Source organism: Penicillium verhagenii (assembly GCF_028828195.1).
Source record: "Penicillium verhagenii strain IBT 33310 chromosome Unknown utg000013l_segment0_segment0, whole genome shotgun sequence".
Classification (NCBI taxonomy): Eukaryota; Fungi; Ascomycota; class Eurotiomycetes; order Eurotiales; family Aspergillaceae; genus Penicillium; species Penicillium verhagenii.
In genome coordinates this window covers 71833-92047 of record NW_026643177.1, presented here as the reverse complement: position 1 = coordinate 92047, position 20215 = coordinate 71833, and the positions used below count along the sequence as shown (strand labels likewise).

Here is a 20215-nt window from a genome sequence, read left to right as displayed (position 1 = left end):
TTCTTCCTTGCCTTCTTGTTTATCATCCATCTCTGCTATTTCATGCAACTGGAGAAGTAGGCGTCATGTGCTCAGTCTATGCTGATATGTCGTGACTATGGGATTGATGTTTGATCTCGGGACTCGGCATACTTTAGTTTTCGTGGTGTGGTACCATTATCTTTGTTTGTTTAGTTTTTTTTTTGGATCTTGCAAGTCCCCCGGTGCAAGCTTTGGCAATTGTGGCGTGTGAGGAGTTTTTTTTGGCTTTTGGGAGTCTTGATGGACTTGTTTTGTGGTACCCGGTTAATGGCGCTTTTCAGTGATCCTGTGGAGTTTTGAAACCACGATCCTCGACTTGAAAAGAAAAAAGATTGAACCCAATCAAAGAAAGCCATGTCGGGATATGGATTGGGTTTGCTTGAGTCTTTTCTTTCTTTTTGGCACATCAAGTGGTTTTTGATTTATGGATCTGGTTTGTGATTTCTGGTTATATCCCATCGTGTTATGATGTTACGCTGCTATACTTACTGCCGCTCAACCTGGATTTACCCTGCGGATTTGGCCCCAAGAGCTATCTATCTCAGGTATATTGATGGCACGTCATGTTCAATTTATTTCTTCCAAGTTTTCTTAAAAAATATGCTACATATATATACTACATACATGGTATGTATTGATACCTGGACACTTATAGAGCAAAAAGTTCCCATACGATACGCCCTACAACTTTGGAATTACTGTAGGTGTAGGCCGTATGGAAACTTCAATGTTTTGCTAATGTAAATACATACACATGTGCACATGTACACGTGCATTCTGGACATTTATATACTGTGTAAACACATACTTGGACATGTTGGATATTTTAAAATATATCTCTATATTCATGGATCAATTGATACGATTTGATGATGCACACTGGTAGAGGGGAAACATTGAATGAACTTGTCTAAACATTACAAAATTTCCAGTTTTTTTTCCCGCCCCAGTTGATGATCCCGACAGCTTTGCAAAATATCTCTGGCGCCTTCAATGTTGGGAGACTTATACATGTAGACACCTACAAGTACCCCAGTCCGTCTCCACCGATAGCTTCTAGATCGGCCCGGATCTCCCACTCAGTCGCCCCAACCCGAGCCGCGAAATCCGCCTGACGCTGTTTCCCCAAACTCAGCCACTGCCGAAGCAACGTTCCATCAACCATTCCTCGGCCAGAAGCACCATCACTTTCAACGGCTCGGAACGCTCGAGGGTTCAGTCCACCGGGATGTTCAATTGTGTTTGTCAATTGTGACTGCAGAGCAGACAGCCGACGATAGCATTCTTCGGCGACGGTCGTCACCAGAGCCAGAGATCCATTATGAGATGCAATCAGGACATTGTGAGTCGAAATCGTCAGGTCCACGTCCATTTCATCTTCTGCAGACTCAACAAGCTCAGAGGAGACCGCTGTGCGGGGAAGCAAGGTAACCGTTGAGGCAAAGTTGCCTGTGTAGAATTTGCTCCTGTTGAGTAGTCGATCACCATTGGACGACTTCGGGTCTGGCAAGGAGTATATATGTCAGCATGGATTCATGATTTAAGCCCCATTCATATTCAAAGCACACCTTCAGGGTCGTACTGCAACACGTGCAGGTTACAATCACTATCTGCTACCAGCATATAGAGCTTGTTTCCATCCGGCAGAAAATCTGCAGCCGCAACTTCCAGATATTCGGGATCTTTTCCGAAGAGCGTCATTTTGTACGGTTCTTCCTACACAACGGTATAGAATGGATTAGCGTGTGTTCGGGCAAAGGCAATTGACAGTGTTTCTCTGTTGTGGAGGAAGGGGGTTTCATACCGAATAGCCTGCAAACCAAAGGCCCTTGATTGCATCGCCCAGTATGCACATGCCCGTGCCTTTGAGTTCTTTGGCAACATTGACATAGCATTGCATATCCATAAAAGCTACGGGAAGTAGGCTCCCATCCTCTTTAAGGCCTCTCACCATGCATTTCTGCCCTTGGGCCACAATCACAAAGCCCTGACCACCAACGCCAGACAGGGCGGTCACTGCACCTTTGACAACCTCTTTCCCAACGAGCTTGAGTTTGCGACCCGTCTCAGGCTTACCGGGCTCGGGGACCACTTCAATCACCTCAAATACATAGATGCAGCCACGAGCTGGAATATCCTCACCCTTGGTGATCGCTGTCCCCACCACGATCAGATCTTTGCGCTCATGTGTGTTCTCTGACACCTCTAAATTCACATTTTTTACCGCAGTCACATGTTCGGCGAGCTCCAAAGGATAGCTACACATGGTTAGATCACATATCAGCCTTATATTTTGGATCCTCGGGCCTTACCTATCGATCACTTCCCAGGTTTTTGGACTTATAACTTTGATGAAGCTCTGAGGAACTTCAGGTAGAAAGGATTTTTCTATAATCAAGTTAGAAATATAATTAGGGGGGGGGGTGAGTGCTAGAAATCGAACCTTCATTGCGCCATTCGGGGTGTAATTCATCATTTTCAGGTAAATTGAACTCCACGTTAGAGCTGGTGCTCAAAACATATGTCTCGGATGCCGTGGAATAGGTCAGGAAGTCCACTTGTTCGCCCAACGAGACTTTGCGCAGGATCCATGAATGATCAAACTGAGTTTCCGGGGCGATTTGACCCGCTCGAATGGTATGCTATTCATAGGTTGTAAGTAGGAGTATATACTCATCATGGGACGATGTAACATTTACCTCAGAATCCACATATATGAAGCCCTTTGCGCAACCAGTTGACGGTGAATCAAACCCACTTAGCCATCGTGTAAATTCCCCACGAAGGCGAACTACATGCGGTGGACTTTGCGCAGTTTTCACGATAAACCTACTGGAGTCACCGGGCATAAAAACAGCACTAAGTCCTGACACATCCTGCAGAGCTCGTAATGATCTTTCACGTAGTGGCTTCTCTGCTTCTGTGGGTAATTGATTTGAGGAGAGCTTCGCAAGAGAATGGTGGGGTTCTCGGACAAATTGAAGTTCATTTGATTGTTCGCTTCCAGCCTCGGAAGGAATGAAGACGGGCTTGTACACGACTAAGTCATCATTGTTTGTTCGAAGCTGGATTTCTTAGGTTAGTACAAGGGTCCAAAAAGCCAATGGTAGCGAATATCGTACAATTAAGTATGGTTGAACAAATGAGGAGTCACCAAGGTCTGCTGTCAAGATTTCTTTCAGTGACTCCCGTGCATTTGATCTTCGAGGTGGCTCCACGGAGAGCACAGGTTGCAAACAGTCAAGGCCATCAATGACCGATAGTAATCTCATATCTGGAAGATTGAATATCTGTGAAAAAAAAAAAACCAGTTAGGAAGGCCGTAATTATTCGTTTTCTGTTGTGAACACTAACCGAGAGCTTATATTCCTTATTTAACAAGAAAAGAAGCACGTTTCCTTCTGTACCACTCGAGTTTGAGTTCAAGGCGTTGAACGATTGGTGTTTATCAAAATAGAGACAGCCCGAATGCCACTTTGACTTGATCATTTCATCTGAGAGTGACACCTCGTCAAGATCGCCGCTAGCATCTGTCTGGAGCAGTAAAAGCGAAGCATCATCCCGCAAGATAGCTAGGTATGGATCGGCAAAACTTGCGCTCACGGCAGTACGCTCCTCGTCGGTGTCTTCGTCCCATATGGGATAAATTTGTGCTAGTCCCAGATCTGAAAGCCATGCCATGTCAATCAATGGAATCGATCTACGGAAAACGTTGTGAACATACCTCGGTCATAAATTCTGACTTCGTTTCGCAAGACCTGAACAAGGCGAGATTTCTTGGCTAATAGCCCAATGTCAATAGTGATATCTTCACTCGGATTAAAGTCTGGGGTTTTGAGGGGGTTTAACGTGGCTCCCTCCACCATGAAGACCTCTGATACCTCTTTGTCTGTGCCAGTGAGCCGTGAGACGATCACGTATTGGCATGTATCATCTCGTTCGGAATCACTGACGGAAGAGCCTGGTTTGCCTTGGGTCATGGTAGCAGACCAGACACCATCAGCAGCTTCAATTTCCATTGACATCGTCGTCACGGGATCAAGTTCCCTGTTAATGATAACGAGACCACCACTCTTGCCCGAACCTTGAGACGCAACCAATTCCAGTTCGGCTGAATCTCCTTCGCCAGCCGATGGGCCTGAATCGTTCGAAGCCGGAACAACTTGGCCCAGGGTAATATCTCGGAGAGGACCGATGCTGGAGAGTCGATCATTTAGATGGAGATGATAGAATCCCGGTGTTGAGTTCTCCGAAATCGGGCGTGCGTTGGTTTGAGTTCGCTCGGGCACTGAAGAATAAAGGTCATCTTCATAGCCATCATCTTCCATTTGATCCTCATCCGATACATCTTCGAGACCATCATCAATTTGCTTCGATTCCACTCTGGTCTTTTTGTTAGAAGCCGAGTCAGACCACCCCAAAAGCACCGAGTCTGCATCTTCGCTACCGATGAAGACATTGCCGTCATTGAAACAGGTAGAACATGAAGCAGCCGATTTCAAAATACCGCCGCCTGCTGAAGCTGGCAATGAATGAACCGACATCCCGGACACAGAACGACCATCCAGTTTGAATTTTATCAGTGCCAAATCACCCGAGGCAAGCGCGAGAAGAAGATCACCACTACTACCTCCCAGTCGCTCCACAACGCAGCCCTCGAGGCGAAAGCCTAGATCGGATTGATCACTCATAGAAAAGGAGGAAACTTGGCGGGAGAATTCATTCACCCCAACTGCACTTGTTTTGCCCGCCTGGTCCACATGCACAATTTCATTGGAGCCGATGAGCAAAGCCCCTCCTACAGGAGGCGGCAGTGCTACAACCTTGAATAAGTCGCTTGGAAGCCGGGAGACTGAGAGGAGGGTTGTCGACGCCCGTTGCTCTAGATCTAGCGTGAAGACGGTGTAAAACATCACATCTTTTCTTTCGTGAACAAGGGCGTTGGAGTTTGCAATTTGAGAATATAAGATGCCAAATGTTGGTTCTCTGTATTCGTAGAGAAATTGCAGACTGACAGGGTGCAACAATGAGGGGTCAAGAGCTGTCAAAGGTAGAACAAATGAAGCGGCATAAGGAGTGGGATGTGCAGAGCGTTCCTTGCTCTTCTCCAGCCCTGTTGCTCCATCCGATGCTTGAGCACGCAGTTCACCATCCAGCTCAGAGTCATAGCCATCCATGACAAGGTCATCCCCTGCCTGGTGGAAAGGCAAGATGGCCAAGTTACGAACACCGAAGTTGAAGACTGCACATCGACTGCTTGGGTCCACGCTTAGTATACTTCCACACCGGCTCAAGTCCGGTACCCAGGGGCTTCGAGTCAGATCGTCTCTTTCATAGTAGTGGATAGAAACTGTGGAAAGATTATGGCGCTTGGGGTCCCATTCAATCAGGCTGAGCTTGGCATTTCGAACGGCCAAGAGGATGGCCTCTCCACCACTCTTAGAATGCAAAATCTTCACTCGACTCACGTCTGTAACAGTTCCCGGCAGAGCGTACTCTTTTTCCAAGACCAGTTTCGGACCAGATGAATGGAAAGGTGCCAAGTGGGTCTCGGCGCCCTTCGATAAAGGTTTGACCAGGGAAAACACCTGCAGCAGGGACGATCGCACCACAATCAAATTGCTAGCTGTGGCTGATAGAAAAGGAAGTGCAAGTGCATGGGTGACCCCCGTTGGAGGCAAAAGCTCTGTATAGCACTGCATTGTAAAAGAAAAAAAGATTCAGGTACGTTTCAGTGCTCCAATCAGCAGTTTACAGAAGCAGAAATCGCAGTGCACATGGTAAAATAAACCTTCAATCCACCAGCACAGGAACAAATAAAGCAAAGGTAGGGGATATGAGAGAAAGAAAAGACTTTTTGAACCTCTCAATGGCTGCGAGAATGCAGTCAAGTGATGTGCATCCAGGGCGGACTCCAGAAACAAAGCTCCGGGTCACGTGTTGTTTACCTGATCGGGTTTAGCTATGACGACAATGTAAATCCAACTTGGTTCTGGTTTATTCACTCTTTCCCACTCTCTCTCTCTCACTCACTTTTTCTTCCCCCTTTGACCTATTATTCTTTTGGGATTTCTCTAGGTTGAAAATTCACAGAATCAGAAGCGAAGAGAGAAGGGTTTAAGATTCATCTTTGTTTGACCTATCCCTAGAGGCTAGTACCTACGGCCTACGGGGGGAACGTTCCTCACTTGGAGTCTCCACAATGGCGCTCCTCCAAACCTCACTGATATGGATTGTGTATGCAGTCGTGATTGCAGTCCTACTGGCAGTAGCCTCAGTGTTCATTTATGTTTACCAAACCCCTCGAGATCGCTCTCCATCTGTAACTTTGACTTGCATAATTGCCATTACCTGTCTTCTGGCAACTGTGCTTTTACTTCCTGTTGATGTTGCACTCACATCATCAACCACGTCATCTCGTCTGGGCCAGCGGAAGGACTGGGCCACTCAAGATACTGTTGATGACATCACTTTCTCGCTGACAATCATCTACTACATATTGTACTCACTGGATGCCTTGCTCTGTCTCCTGGTGATCCCTTTCACTTACTTCTGGTATGAAGAATATGATGAGGTAGCCAGTGAGACAGGGGAACAAACACTGGGACAGCGGCTCTGGGGGTCTTTCAAATACACCTTGTCATTTATTGCGATTGTGGTAATTCTATTCCTGGTTGGATTTTTTGTCCCCGTTTCCAACAAAGACAAGGTCGGTACGGACTTGGATTACTTCAAGCGCCTGCTGACAGAGAACCGTATGTATCGGTATCGGTATCCTGGGACTGCAGATAACAAAACTAACTCAGATTAGATGGCGAGCGTGCCTTGACATTTGCCTTGGGTCTATTGATGACCCTCGGTATTTGTCTTTATGTCTTGTATACCTCAGTGGGGCTTGCTCTGTTGCCTATCAGTCTGATCAAAACCGCCCCATCAATCTCTAGCCCCAACCTGCGCGCTTCTACAGCTCATCAGCTAGAGGCAAATCAAGAGCGACAGAGACAGCTTGAAGGGCGGTGTGGGGGAAACCCTGACCTTCTTTCGTCTAAAGATCGCAGGGAACTCGATACGCTCACACGAGATGAGAGAACATTGATCCGGCGCCAACGTCTTTTTGATGACACTCAGAGGGGAGGTCGGAGTTGGTTGATGCGAGCATGGTTCAAAATTGAGGCAATATTTCGCCCTTTCAAATTGCTAGGAGGCCTGCTACTCCTGTTGGTTGCGTTCATCACATGGGTTTCTATGCTGTTGACAGCAATCGACAAGGCAAAGAACTCAGTCTGTAAGCACCGCTGTGGATATATTCTTGGGCATATCAATGTCTTCAACCCGGTCAACTGGGCACTTGTTCGATCCGCCAGAGTCTTTCCAGTTGATTACGCCATATTTTCTGCTCTTGTACTTCTACTGTTCTGCAGCTCGGTTGCTGGTATTGCTGTGGTCGGAATTCGCTTCCTTTGGATTCGAATCTTCCAAATTCGAAAAGGCCACACTTCGCCTCAAGCTCTCCTATTAGCGACTGCGATGTTGATGCTCATCATCCTGGCACTTAACTATTCTATTTCCATGGTCGTTGCTCCACAATATGCCACTTTCGGGCCGCAAACTTTCTGTGACCGGGCTACGGTAGGACGGTTGGAGCAGCCGGATTGCTCTAATCACAAAGATCTCATCAAGCCATGTTCTGAACTAGCAGAAAATCCCGCCGCGCAGAGAGTGTGTACCCCAAGTGTTGTGAGCACTTTTCTCAACCGTATCACTCTCAACTTCCCCTTCTTTGGAGTTGTGTTCTTTTGGGCCCAGTTCTTCTTTCTTGGTATGGATTCCAACGAATATCAATCTGTTTAGGAACATAATACCTGCGTTTCATTGCTAACCATTCCACCTGTTCACAGGTCTATATCTTATCGTCTTTGTCACGTCCCTCTTCCGATCACCAAAGTTGGACGAGAGACAACTTGACGAAGACGCCGAGGAGGCTGAGGAAGAAGGTCTCATTGCTAACACAGGAAGACGCTTCAATGCAACCTGGCAAGATATTACCGGTCGAGCTGACCGCAACAGCAGTGGAGATTAAGGAGGTTTGGTTGAACGAGATTGAAGCTATGATATGACCATGCTGCCTGCTTTTACGAAGAGAATGAAGATATGTCCTCTTAATATTTGTGTCATTACTATCTGATGGGCTTAAGCGTAGTTGGTCTAATAGTTAATCTATGCAATACATCTTCTCGAGCTATCAACCGCAGTGTGACATGCATAGCCCAGCATGTACTAGCGCACATTAAGTCAATAGAGCCTGGGTTCGCAAACAGCGGATGAATCACCGTTCCGTAACCTCGTAATATGATCAAATTCTCAAATTCTCAAATCCTCGACTGCTCATTCAGCAAGGCCAGCGCACTTTGAAATGCTTTCACCACTTCCATATCTTCAAATTGGATCCAAGTAATCAGCACTTGTGTAAAGGAGGAGGTAGGTCTCTTGCACTTACAATGTTTCTTCTTATTCTCCACATTGACCTCGGAGTTCTGGACGTGTTCCATCTGTGTCTTAAATCTAGATGATCTTTAGAACTCGTTATTCTATAGTTTTCATTGGGTGTAACCTTACCTCTTCAAGGCCCGCTGCTCGTCCTTTAGCACGGCTGTTTGGGACCATGATGTGAAAGCCTGAATGGTGATTAGTGGGTTTAACAGAATCGCAGATGCATTAATACCCTTACATCGAGCAATTTGGTAGTCTGCACCCGAAAATTTTCCTCGACGCGACTATGCTCATCCATAGCATAGGTGTATTTTTCTTGTAGCTGATCCCAATCACAATGGTCCAACCCTTGTGTCAAACGCGCCACTAGCATTTCTTCCATTTCAAGGACGGGCTCGACTGGTTCTGGGCTGCAGGTTTGCTGGGGGCCTTCCGTTGCTGATGGTCGCGAAGCAGGACCCTGTCCATCATCTGCGGACGCCATTTCTGGACGAATCCTTCCTAGCAGTTCAACTTAGTAATTAGGGGAAATTTTGAAAACATTTAGGTTATTTTGCAGTGTGCAGGGAATTGATTGTATGTCTATCAACATAATCCGGCGTGGTTTGAGCCAAACAGACAGCTGCCCACACACCGCGTCAGGTGACGACATCACAAGCACCCTTCCCCGAGATCTTCTTGCTAGACACCATGGTTTTTTGTCGGTAGCTCTCGTGGCTTCCACAACACACCATGGACATGCGACTCTCGGTATTCCAGCTAAATCACTTCAACTGTCTGCGATGAGTTGTCACATATGCACATCTGCCAACCCCCGCTTGCCAGTTCTCTGCCTGACATGTGCCCGCAATCGTTTGTATCCGCTGCGCCTCGAACACACCCAGATCCTTCTTGAAAAACAGACCCTATGCAATCAGATTGAGAACTTGGTCACCAACGGTGATTCTCTTAACCGGCATTTTCAGACTGAGATAGAAACCTCTGAAACTGATCACAGCAGCTCTCGTCGCTGGGCCCTCCAAGCAGTCTTAAGTCAGCAAGCTGGCTCGGTCTCCAGGAAAAAAGATGTGACGCATCATATAGAAACACTGAGAGGGGACATTGAGGCGAAAAGGGCTGATATCTTGGAGCGCAAGGCGCGGTTGGCTCGCAGGCGTTCTGATGCCGAATCGGCCCAGTACCAACTTGGGGAGCGGGAGGCTATCATCTTGACAGGCTTACAAAACACCACCAAAAGAACCGAGCATCTCTGGCACACATTACACAGTAAAACGGCAGAAGCTCGGATTTTCCTCTGTCGCGAGGCGGCCCATCTGTATGGCTTGCGGCAAAGAGCAGCAAAGAAAAGCGACGCTAGCCAAACCTACGTTCTCGGAGGCCTAGCAATTGTAGACCTTCGGGACATGAATGGAAAGATCTCCATAGTCCCTACATCATTGTATTCTTCAATACTAACAGTTATGCAGGTTCCACACCAGCTCAGATATCCACTTCACTCTCCAACGTTGCCCTACTCCTAGTCCTCGTTTCGCATTATCTTTCACTGAGACTCCCCGCTGAAATCACTCTACCTCACCGAAACCACCCCAATCCAACCGTATATACCCCCGCCGCATCATACGACTCCCATAAAGCCTCAGAGGGAAGCCAGGTTTCTCGGCCTTCATCAACTCCTTCCGGGTCCCGGTCTACGGATACACGCTCGCAGCCGCGGCCAAGGCCACTGTTCATCGATAAGTCTCTCCCACGTCTAGCCAAAGAAGACCCCGCCACCTATGCTCTCTTTCTTGAGGGTGCCACACTCCTTGCTTGGGACGCTGCATGGCTGTGCCGGACCCAAGGCATCAACCTAGCTTCCGACTCTTGGGAAGAAGTCTGTAACATTGGAAGTGGGCTATGGCAACTATTGGTTGCCCCACCAGCTCAGACATCCACTTTGATGCGGGCTTTCGCCGGGCGGGACACGCAGACCAAGGTGAAACCTGTTAAAGATATTCCCCAGACCACAATTCAGCGCATGAAATCATTCCCTATGCTCGGGCATTATTCTCACGGCACCGTTCATTCATTTTTGGGTGCATCTGAGGGTTCTGATTTCATGCGAACATGGAAGCTACCAACTCCAACCAAGATTGCGGATAAGTTGAAGTCCAATCTCCTTGGCGAGATGGCCAGCGCAGAATGGGAGTTGTTGGAAGAACAGGAATGGGATGACGGGACTTTAGAACCTCATCAATCATCAGCTCCAGAGAGCAAAGCCACACATTCACCCAGAGTCTACGAGCCAAATGAGGAAGTTAATAATCAATCATCAAGACCAAAGGGCACAAGTGGCTGGACGAAACTGAACAGTAGATGATATAACTGTTCTACATTCTTTCCCATCCGCGAGAATAAATAAATACAAAAGAATCAAGCTAAGATTACACCATTCAAAATCATGACATTCTTACTATTTACATGTATTGGGGCCGTAAACATCTTTCGAATATACTACTAGTAATATCTTAGTAACGTTGTACTATATGCCGGTTTTGCGGGTTTGCGGAGTTACTGAGATGCCGAGATAAGATTTGTATGTACCGCGTGGCCCGAGTCACTCCGCTAGGAAACTCAGGCACTTTGTCGTGCTTCCCCCGACTTTGGGACCTTCTGCATCGTGGTGAAGTGTGTTCTTGGAAACTTCCGGACTAAGTTCAATTGCATGAGGAAGCTTCATTCGGAATCTTCCCTTGTCTCAAAACCCGGAGCTAAACCTCCTATCTCTTTTTTCCCTCATTTGGTGATGTGGCCGGAACCCACCCGCATTTAAAATCCCCCAAACAACATGCAGAATGCCCAGGCATGGCAGAATACCGGCGAAGGGTCCCTTAGTCAGTATACCTTGGAACTATATTCATCCGATTACAACTAACCCTTTAATTATAATGATAGACCTCAAGCGCGCGCTTTCCGCCATCTCAGAGATCCCCGAATCCTATTTAAGAGCCGAGCTGCAACGACGAGATGCAACAGGTTCTTTGGATTCAGTAGAGACCCCTTCATGTGGCTCCCAGTCACAAGGCGTCTATAATACATCTTTGCACGTTATGGCACTTTTCCTCATCCTAGGGCTGAGTACATTCGGTATGGGCCAGTCATTCCTTCCCGCTACTGTACTGGGTGGCTAATAGTGTCATCCTACGTTAGCATGTTCATTTCCGGTCCTTGCTCGTCGCTTTCCAGGTCTTCCGATCCCTCGCCGTTTCCTGTTCATCTCCAGGCACTTCGGGACGGGAGTCTTGATCGCGACAGCGTTTGTGCACTTGCTCCCAACTGCATTTGTCTCCTTGACGGATCCCTGTCTCCCTCGATTCTGGAGCCATACATACCGTGCAATGGCTGGCTTTGTGGCCATGATATCCGTTTTCGCTGTGGTGGTGGTAGAAATGTTTTTTGCCATGAAAGGTGCAGGGCATGTCCATGGCAATGATTACGATACTCTGATGAGCGATATTGGTCGCGAGTCTTTGAGTGATTTTGAACATGATGCCACAGATTATTCGCGTTTGGAGGCGCAACGATCTCATGGGAACATTCGTTTGGAAAACGTACGACAAAGTGGTCATACCGAGATTGAAGAACCTACTTCTACTTCTTCTCAAGGATCTGGGCGGCCGCACTCGGCTAGCTCCCAGCTGGATAAGCAAGAGGATGAGGACACTGATCTTGATGAGCTTGATGCATACACGGATGATGCCCCACCTCGTGTCCGATCCCGGTCACATTCTCTTCATCGACACCGACCGCATCTGAGTGGTCACTTTCGACAGCAGTCCGGCTCCGAGTTGCCAATGCAGAATCCGCAACGACAGCTTCTCCAATGTCTCCTCTTGGAAGCCGGTATTCTTTTCCATAGTATCTTCATTGGTATGGCCCTCAGTGTCGCAACCGGGACCTCGTTCATTGTTCTACTCATTGCCATTAGTTTTCACCAGACATTTGAAGGGTTTGCGCTGGGCTCACGCATTGCATCACTTATCCCCGATCTTTTCTCCCCCTCGTCCCCCAAACCCTGGCTCATGTGCCTGGCGTACGGAACCACCACTCCTTTGGGTCAGGCCATTGGCTTAGTCTTGCATAATCTCTACGATCCGGCCAGTACGACGGGCTTACTCATGGTTGGTATCACTAATGCGATCAGCTCTGGTCTCCTGCTCTTCGCAGGTCTTGTGGAGCTCCTTGCGGAAGATTTTTTGAGCGAGCCAAGCTATGAGACCCTCAAAGGAAGACGGCGTGTAGAGGCATGTATATCGGTTGCATGTGGTTCTTTGTTGATGGCCTTCGTCGGGGCTTTTGCCTGAGTGGCAATGTTGATGTCTCTCTGTCCCGTTTCTGGGCTTAATGTAACATTGAACTTTCATCGAAAGCTGGAACCTTTCAGTATAATTATTTTTCCATGTTTCATCTTCAATTCAAATGATCGTACTGCTCCACTTGTGCAGGTACCATATATGTACACATGATAGACTACAGTAGACTTTTGAATACGCGGTCGAAGTTCCTCCTACACAGTACATACATAATACTAAGTTGGTAAGTTCAGAATCAGGTAGTACGTATATAATACCCAATTCGCCCCTTCTCGTCAAAGATGACTATCTCACAACCTTGAAAGTCTTGTTCTCATCTTACAACATTTAAAAAAAGATTTGTGGGAGATTCGGAGATTAAAATTCACTTCCACTATCTATTTCGAACATTGCGTTCAGTGGTATTTCGCAATAGTTCAATAGTCATGTCATATGTATCCGTACATCATTAAAAATATGGCTTTTATAGCAGAGACTCGATCACGAGAGCACTGGCACCACCGCCGCCGTTGCAGATACCAACACAACCAAGCTTACCCTGCTTCGCCTTCAAGACACCAATCAGGGTAGCCAGGATACGAGCACCGCTGGCACCCAGTGGGTGTCCAATGGCAACTGCACCACCGTGGATGTTGACCTTGTCTTCAGAAAGACCAAGCAACTTCATGTTGGCAAGAGCCACGACACTGAAGGCTTCGTTGATTTCGAAGGCATCGATAGACTCCTGGGTCACGCCAGCGTGCTTGAGAGCCTTAGGAATCGCCAAAGCGGGGGCAGTGGTGAACTTGCTCGGCTGCTGCTCAGCATCACCCCAGCCACAGATCTTGGCAATGGGCTTCAGGCCAAGCTCCTTGACCTTAGCCTCGGAGACCAGAACAACAGCCGCAGCGCCATCGTTGAGGGGGGAAGAGTTGGGGGCAGTCACGGTACCAGTGCCAGGGATGAAAGCGGGCTTCATGTTACGAAGCTTATCGGGGTTGAGCTATAGTGACAACGATGCATTAGCAAGGGACATGAAAGAAGTAAAAGCTTCATTTGACAATTGACGTACGTTCTTGGGCTCGTCATCCTGAGAGACGGTGACACCGGGCTTGCCACGGAAGCCAGGAAGCTCAATGGGAGCGATTTCATAGTCAAATGCACCGGCAGCCTGGGCAGCCTGAGCCTTTTCATAGGTACGAATGGCATAATCATCCTGCTGTTGGCGGGTGAATTCGTAGTCCTGTGCACACTCCTCGGCCTGGAGACCCATGAGCTCCTGCTTGCCATAGGCATCTTGCAGACCGTCCTTCATGATTCCATCGACCAGGTTCTGGTGGCCGAACTTGGTACCAGTACGGGAGTTGGAGACATAGTGTGGGGCGTTCGACATGGACTCGGTACCGCCAGCCACAACGATATCAGCGTTGCCAGTCATAATGGTCTGGGCTCCAAGGATGACTGCCTTCAGGGCAGAAGCGCAGACCTTGTTGACGGTAGTGCAGACGGTGGAATCGGGGAGACCAGCGCCAATGGCACATTGGCGGGCAGGGTTCTGTCCAACACTGAGCCGGAGTTAGTACCAAGCATAAAAAAAAAAAAAAAAAAGAAAGAAAGAAAGAAAAAATCAAAAGAAAGAGGAGGATTGAGGCTTACCCAGCAGAGAGGACATTACCAAAGAAGACCTCCTGAACATCAGAGGCATTGACACCCTCAGCACGCTCCACGGCGGCTATAATTGTCGTGAGTCAATATAGGTACATGTGTATTTCTTTCGCTCTCGTTGCTCATGATAGATAACCAGGTAGGGGAGTTAACATACCCTTGATGGCATGAGCACCAAGCTGAGGAGCAGTCAGGCCGGAAAGGGAGCTATACGAGATCAAAGATATTAGAGATTGGTGTCACACCTGTAGGATTGGAAGATTGGAAGATATAAACATACCCAAGGAAGGAGCCCACCGGAGTACGGGCGGTGGACACAATGTAAACGGGGGGAAGGGAAGACATTTTGATTATGAATTTTGGGATTATAAGAATAACAAGAAGAGGGAAAAAAGGGGGAGAGAAAAGAGCAATATATAACAAGAAATATGGAGGGGCGATTTATGGGTTATAGTGGGGAGTGAGGAGCTGTACGGTGTAGGCGGGAGTACTTGAGACGCTCGGGCCAAGTTGGAAGAGATCAGTCAACTCCTTCTCCGGCGTCACGCCAGCACCAAATCGGGCGCTGCGGATCTCTAGTTTTGCGCGTCACCCATATTCCACTTCTTTCTCGACCACAATGGACGACCTCTACGACGAGTAAGTTCTTCTTTATACCTACATCTACAGATACTCATATCCCTCTCCTTGATTCATTTGATTAACTTGCTGTCCAGGTTCGGTAATTACATCGGAGAGGCCGAGTCGGACGAGGAGCAAAATGACCAGGTCCCGCAAGCTTTCAAATTCGACGAGGCTTTTGGAGACGAGGAGGAAGATGAGGAGATCAATGATCAGCAATTAATGGAGGTCGATGGTGAGTTTGCGCCCTTCATAGAGGAACAGGAGAGAAGAAGAGGAAAAAGAAGCAGAAAGAAAGAAGAAATGGAAGAGAAAAAAAAAGAGTCTTGCCCCTTCCAATCATGAAATGCTCACCCAGTTCTCATCGCAGAAGGACCTTCAAATGCCGTGATCCTCCACGAAGACAAACAATACTACCCAAGTGCTCAACAAGTATACGGCGCCGATGTCGAGACTATGGTCCAGGAAGAAGATGCGCAACCTCTGTCTGAGCCGATCATCGCCCCCGTTCAGCAGAAGAAATTTGCGCTCGCAGAGACCGACCTTCCTCCGGTGTATTTCTCTCGGGAGTTTATGTCCGACCTTCTCAATTTTCCGGAACAAATCAGAAATGTCGCTGTTGTGGGCCATCTGCACCATGGCAAGACCGCGTTTATGGACATGCTCGTGAAACAGACCCACGACCTGACGGAGCGATTACAGAAGCGGATAGGCAAGCGCAAGGAAGAACAGCTTCGATACACCGATGTGCATTTCCTAGAACGTGAGCGTGGTCTCTCGGTCAAGGCAGCGCCAATGAGCTTAGTCCTTCCTGGAACCAAGGGCAAGTCCCATCTTCTCAACATCATTGATACTCCCGGTCATGTGAACTTTGTGGACGAGGTCGCTGCGTCAATTCGCTTGGCTGACGGTATCGTGCTGATCGTCGATATTGTGGAGGGCGTCCAGGCGAATACGGAGCAAATCATTAAGCATGCTGTCTTGGAGGATCTTCCACTGACCCTGGTCGTCAATAAAATGGATCGCCTTATCCTAGAGCTTAAGCTGCCGCCAAATGATGCCTATTTCAAGTTGAAGCATGTAATTGAAGAGGTCAATACAATCATCGAGAACGTTTTGCCAGGCCAAGGTGAACGCCGCCGAGTGAGCCCGGAGAAGGGCAACGTTGCCTTCGCATCCAGTTCAATGAATTGGTGCTTCACTCTGCAGTCGTTCGCCAGAATGTATGCGGACACCTACCCCCGCCTTGACTCCACTGAATTCGCTGCTCGACTTTGGGGAGATATCTTCTATAATCCCCGCAGTCGGAAATTTACCCGCAAGGGCGTGGAAGAGAACTCAAAGCGTTCCTTTGTCAAGTTTGTCCTGGAGCCAATTTACAAGCTCTATTCACATACACTTAGTGAGAGCCCCGAAGATCTCAAAGAAACGCTTGCTAGCGTGGGTGTCAGTCTAAAGCCGTCCCAACTGAAGACCGATGCGAAGGAGCTACTGAACCTGGTTTGTGAGCAATTCTTCGGGCCTCCCACTGGTTTTGTGGACATGGTTGTCCAGCACGTTCCTTCCCCAGTTGATGGGTCTCAAAGACTATTGGAGCGGTATTACACTGGTCCCTTGGACTCGAAGGTTGCGTCATCTATGGCTTCTTGTGATAACGATGGACCTCTCGTCATTCACGTCACGAAATTGTTCAGCACCACCGATGCCACGGGCTTCTCCTCCTTTGGAAGGGTTATGAGTGGTACTGCCAGACCCGGCCAGCAGGTTCGCGTTCTCGGTGAGGGTTACACCCCCGAAGATGAGGAAGACATGGTCATCGCGACTATTTCAGACACCTGGATTGCGGAAACCGCTTACAACATCTCTACTGATGGTGTTCCCGCAGGTAATTGGGTTCTGCTTGGAGGTGTAGACAACTCTATTGTGAAAACAGCAACTCTAGTGCCTCAGAAGCTGGAAGATGATGAAGAACCATATATCTTCAGACCCATTCGACACATGACTGAGTCTGTATTTAAGGTTGCGGTGGAGCCAGTCAATCCATCGGAACTGCCTAAGATGCTGGATGGCTTACGCAAGATCAACAAGAGCTACCCCTTGATCTCCACAAAAGTGGAGGAATCTGGTGAGCACGTTGTTTTAGGCACAGGTGAACTATACATGGACTGTGTGCTTCATGATCTTCGGCGGTTGTACTCCGAGATGGAGATCAAGGTCTCTGACCCGGTCACCCGTTTCTGTGAGACGGTGGTTGAAACTTCTGCCATGATGTGCTACTCAATCACCCCGAACAAAAAGAACAAAATAACAATGATCGCCGAGCCATTGGACGAGGGAATTGCAGAGGACATCGAGAGTGGCAAGGTCAACATCAAAGATCCGATCCGCAAGGTCGCTCGCTACTTTGAAGAGCATTATGACTGGGATAAGCTTGCTGCTCGCAGCATCTGGGCATTTGGCCCTGAGGAGATGGGCCCAAACATTCTCCAGGACGACACATTACCCTCCCAGGTGGACAAAAAGCTTCTAGGAACCGTCCGAGACTCCATTACTCAGGGATTTAGCTGGGGAGCAAGAGAAGGCCCCCTGTGTGAAGAACGTCAGTCGCCATTCTTGCATCCTCCATTCTCCCTATTTTACATTCCTATACTGACAATGATTTAGCCATTCGGAACACCAAGTTCAAACTCACAGATGTATCACTTGCTGATCAAGCCATCTATCGTGGCGGAGGCCAGATTATCCCCACGGCTCGTCGGGCTGTATACTCGTCATTTTTGATGGCTTCTCCCCGACTTATGGAGCCGATATATTCCTGCACCATGACGGGTCCTGCGGATGCGGTAGCTTCGGTGTATACCGTCTTGTCACGCCGGCGAGGCCACGTCTTGTCCGACGGCCCTATTGCCGGAACCCCCCTCTACTCCGTGCGAGGCCTTATCCCGGTGATTGACTCGTTCGGTTTCGAGACGGATCTTCGCATCCATACCCAAGGCCAGGCCATGGTCAGTCTTGCGTTTGATAAATGGAGTGTAGTACCTGGAGATCCGCTGGACCGTGATGTTCAATTGAAGCCACTTGAGATGGCCGGGGCCATGGCCACTGCCCGGGACTTTGTCCTGAAAACGAGACGGCGCAAGGGTTTAGCAGAGGATGTGACAGTCAGCAAGTTCCTAGAGCCGGAACTGTGGAAAGGACTGAAAGAGAGTGGTGTTTTGGACTCATGATTTGAAACCAATCTTACTCAAGTCTGGGAGGGAATTTGGGGGGGGTGGAGTCATTGATTATTGTGCATGTTGCTCTCTTTCTCTTTCCCTTTCCCTTTCCCTATGTCTCTCTACCAACGTATGCATGTACGTGTACTAGTATGTATACGAGTATCCATGGATGTCGGGTGCGTATGTGTGTATTTTACATTTTACTGTAATTGTGATGCATTTTTGGAAGAAGAAAAACAAATTATGCAAGTGTTATGGACCAAATTGATAATTCTTTTAATTCATAAAATGGGGCTCGTTATAAACCGGGACCGAGGGCTCCAGCCGCAATGGCTCCCGGCTTACTGCCAGTAATATTACATACATTCATATAAGCTTAGGGTGGTTGGAGCGGAGATGTTTCTCTTATTAACAAGTCTCCATCATCTTAGCAATGACTTGCATCAGGGCCCCATTCTCCAAAGCCGCCGCAACTCTCTCTTTGTCGCCTAGCTGCTTATTCACCTCATCCCCCGTGCTATGGGTTCCTTCTTTGATGCGCGCATCGATTCTGAAACGGGGTGGGAGAGCTTGTTCTAATCGCACACGAACTCCTAAACCAATGACGGTGGCAAGACTGCAATGGGTGATTGTTGGAGTAATCAGAACAGTGACGGTCTGAAGGGGTGAATCCGGAACATTGGGAAGGGTTGGTTTAATAAAGATATCAGGAAGGGAGACGACTGCCAGTTCCCCTAGGGACAGGGGATGCTCTGGATCCGAGATTGACTTGATCAAGTCTAGAAAGGAGGGGACGATATCCCATTTCATTAGATTGAGTTGTTTTCTTATAATTGGGGAGTTTTTTTTTCATTTTCTTTTTACAAAGTGAGAGAGGAAAGCCAGTCTCGTCTCTTACCATAAATCTCTTGTTCGTCAATTGGCTCCTCCAGTAAGTCGTCATCTTCCGAGTCCGACGAGAGAAAGTCAGCGGGATTCGGGACGGCAGCAAATATGCCAGAGTTGTGATCTCCTGGTTTGAGAGTGGAGCGATTCCTAGTGGGGAGATCTGCCACGTTCAGGATCGTGGGGTTGGAATTCTGTATCTCCGCCATGATATGAGAGGGTTAATAGGAGGGGCAAAAGCTTAGGAAGATTTTCGATAAAGGTGCTTATCGCGTCTCTCTCACGTGCCTGTCGGTAGATCCTCGGTCCATTTCCTATTTGGGTAAAGACTCTGTTACGGTTGACTAGTAAGATTTCTGGTACTCGACATGCCGGATTTTGGAAAATATCTTTTTAAACATTGTTTCTGGGATTTTGGGGAGAAAAAAAGATTTTGACAACCCCATTAAAAATAATCGAAAGTTTCCTTCACGGAGCAATTACAAGCTTATATGGAATTTCTATCTGAGTTGATGTGGGCTGGTATGGGTAATTTCTGGGTAAATCCAGTATTTTATTAGTGTTTTCGGAGACCCAGCCCCTCGGGATGTTTAATATCTTTAATCATCATTTTGAATGGATTATTATATCATATCTTTAATCAACTCAGGGGATGAGTTTAACAAGAAAAAGAGCCTTGCCAGACTGCCGGATCACCGTTCATAGGCTTGGCTGGTGGGAACCAGAGAAGTGGGATCGACCAAAAAAAAAAAAAAAAAAAAGAGAGAGAGAGAGAGAGAGAGATAAAGGCATTGTTTAAGACGAGTTGTCCATTTCTCTTGGAATAAGCTGTTATCAAGAGGGGAATTGACTTCATGGACTGCCCTGGACCTCTCTGCACAGGTACCTGAACTCCACTTTAGGAACCTATCTTGTAACCATGGCGGTTCCAGCTTGCCTATGTGTAGTGTACTTCCAGAACCCTAACTAAGGGGGGTCCACTTC

The 20215-nt window shown here is 47.9% G+C and overlaps 8 protein-coding genes across 8 annotated transcripts; 4 read left to right on the top strand and 4 right to left on the bottom strand.

Moving 5' to 3' along the window:
- Positions 1-1042: 1042 nt before the first annotated feature.
- N7466_011292 (cleavage/polyadenylation factor CFT1) lies at positions 1043-5723 on the bottom strand (the record flags this gene model as incomplete). Its single annotated transcript, XM_057170681.1, has 8 exons — positions 1043-1524; positions 1590-1737; positions 1826-2279; positions 2334-2409; positions 2465-2663; positions 2721-3086; positions 3376-3686; positions 3746-5723. The coding sequence occupies 8 exons, from the start codon at positions 5721-5723 to the stop codon at positions 1043-1045; spliced, it is 4014 nt and encodes a 1337-aa protein (XP_057015402.1).
- Positions 5724-6223: 500 nt separating this feature from the next.
- On the top strand, positions 6224-8101 carry N7466_011291 (uncharacterized protein; the record flags this gene model as incomplete). The annotated part of the gene is made up of 3 exons (XM_057170680.1): positions 6224-6776; positions 6833-7840; positions 7920-8101. 3 exons carry the CDS (start codon positions 6224-6226, stop codon positions 8099-8101), a joined length of 1743 nt encoding a protein of 580 aa, XP_057015401.1.
- A 289-nt stretch (positions 8102-8390) lies between these two features.
- On the bottom strand, positions 8391-8995 carry N7466_011290 (uncharacterized protein; the record flags this gene model as incomplete). Its single annotated transcript, XM_057170679.1, has 4 exons — positions 8391-8455; positions 8519-8583; positions 8638-8696; positions 8750-8995. The coding sequence occupies 4 exons, from the start codon at positions 8993-8995 to the stop codon at positions 8391-8393; spliced, it is 435 nt and encodes a 144-aa protein (XP_057015400.1).
- A 298-nt stretch (positions 8996-9293) lies between these two features.
- N7466_011289 (Atg14 domain-containing protein) lies at positions 9294-10870 on the top strand (the record flags this gene model as incomplete). Its single annotated transcript, XM_057170678.1, has 2 exons — positions 9294-9949; positions 9970-10870. The coding sequence occupies 2 exons, from the start codon at positions 9294-9296 to the stop codon at positions 10868-10870; spliced, it is 1557 nt and encodes a 518-aa protein (XP_057015399.1).
- A 468-nt stretch (positions 10871-11338) lies between these two features.
- Positions 11339-12854, top strand: N7466_011288 (putative ZIP family zinc transporter; the record flags this gene model as incomplete). The annotated part of the gene is made up of 3 exons (XM_057170677.1): positions 11339-11384; positions 11446-11637; positions 11701-12854. The coding sequence occupies 3 exons, from the start codon at positions 11339-11341 to the stop codon at positions 12852-12854; spliced, it is 1392 nt and encodes a 463-aa protein (XP_057015398.1).
- Positions 12855-13326: 472 nt separating this feature from the next.
- Positions 13327-14852, bottom strand: erg10B (acetyl-CoA C-acetyltransferase; the record flags this gene model as incomplete). Its single annotated transcript, XM_057170676.1, has 5 exons — positions 13327-13845; positions 13915-14407; positions 14499-14574; positions 14665-14714; positions 14788-14852. 5 exons carry the CDS (start codon positions 14850-14852, stop codon positions 13327-13329), a joined length of 1203 nt encoding a protein of 400 aa, XP_057015397.1.
- A 274-nt stretch (positions 14853-15126) lies between these two features.
- N7466_011286 (U5 snRNP component Snu114, putative) lies at positions 15127-18355 on the top strand (the record flags this gene model as incomplete). The annotated part of the gene is made up of 4 exons (XM_057170675.1): positions 15127-15146; positions 15224-15363; positions 15499-17727; positions 17793-18355. 4 exons carry the CDS (start codon positions 15127-15129, stop codon positions 18353-18355), a joined length of 2952 nt encoding a protein of 983 aa, XP_057015396.1.
- A 399-nt stretch (positions 18356-18754) lies between these two features.
- N7466_011285 (iron-sulfur cluster assembly protein CIA2) lies at positions 18755-19440 on the bottom strand (the record flags this gene model as incomplete). The annotated part of the gene is made up of 2 exons (XM_057170674.1): positions 18755-19125; positions 19245-19440. 2 exons carry the CDS (start codon positions 19438-19440, stop codon positions 18755-18757), a joined length of 567 nt encoding a protein of 188 aa, XP_057015395.1.
- Between the last annotated feature and the right edge of the window lie 775 nt (positions 19441-20215).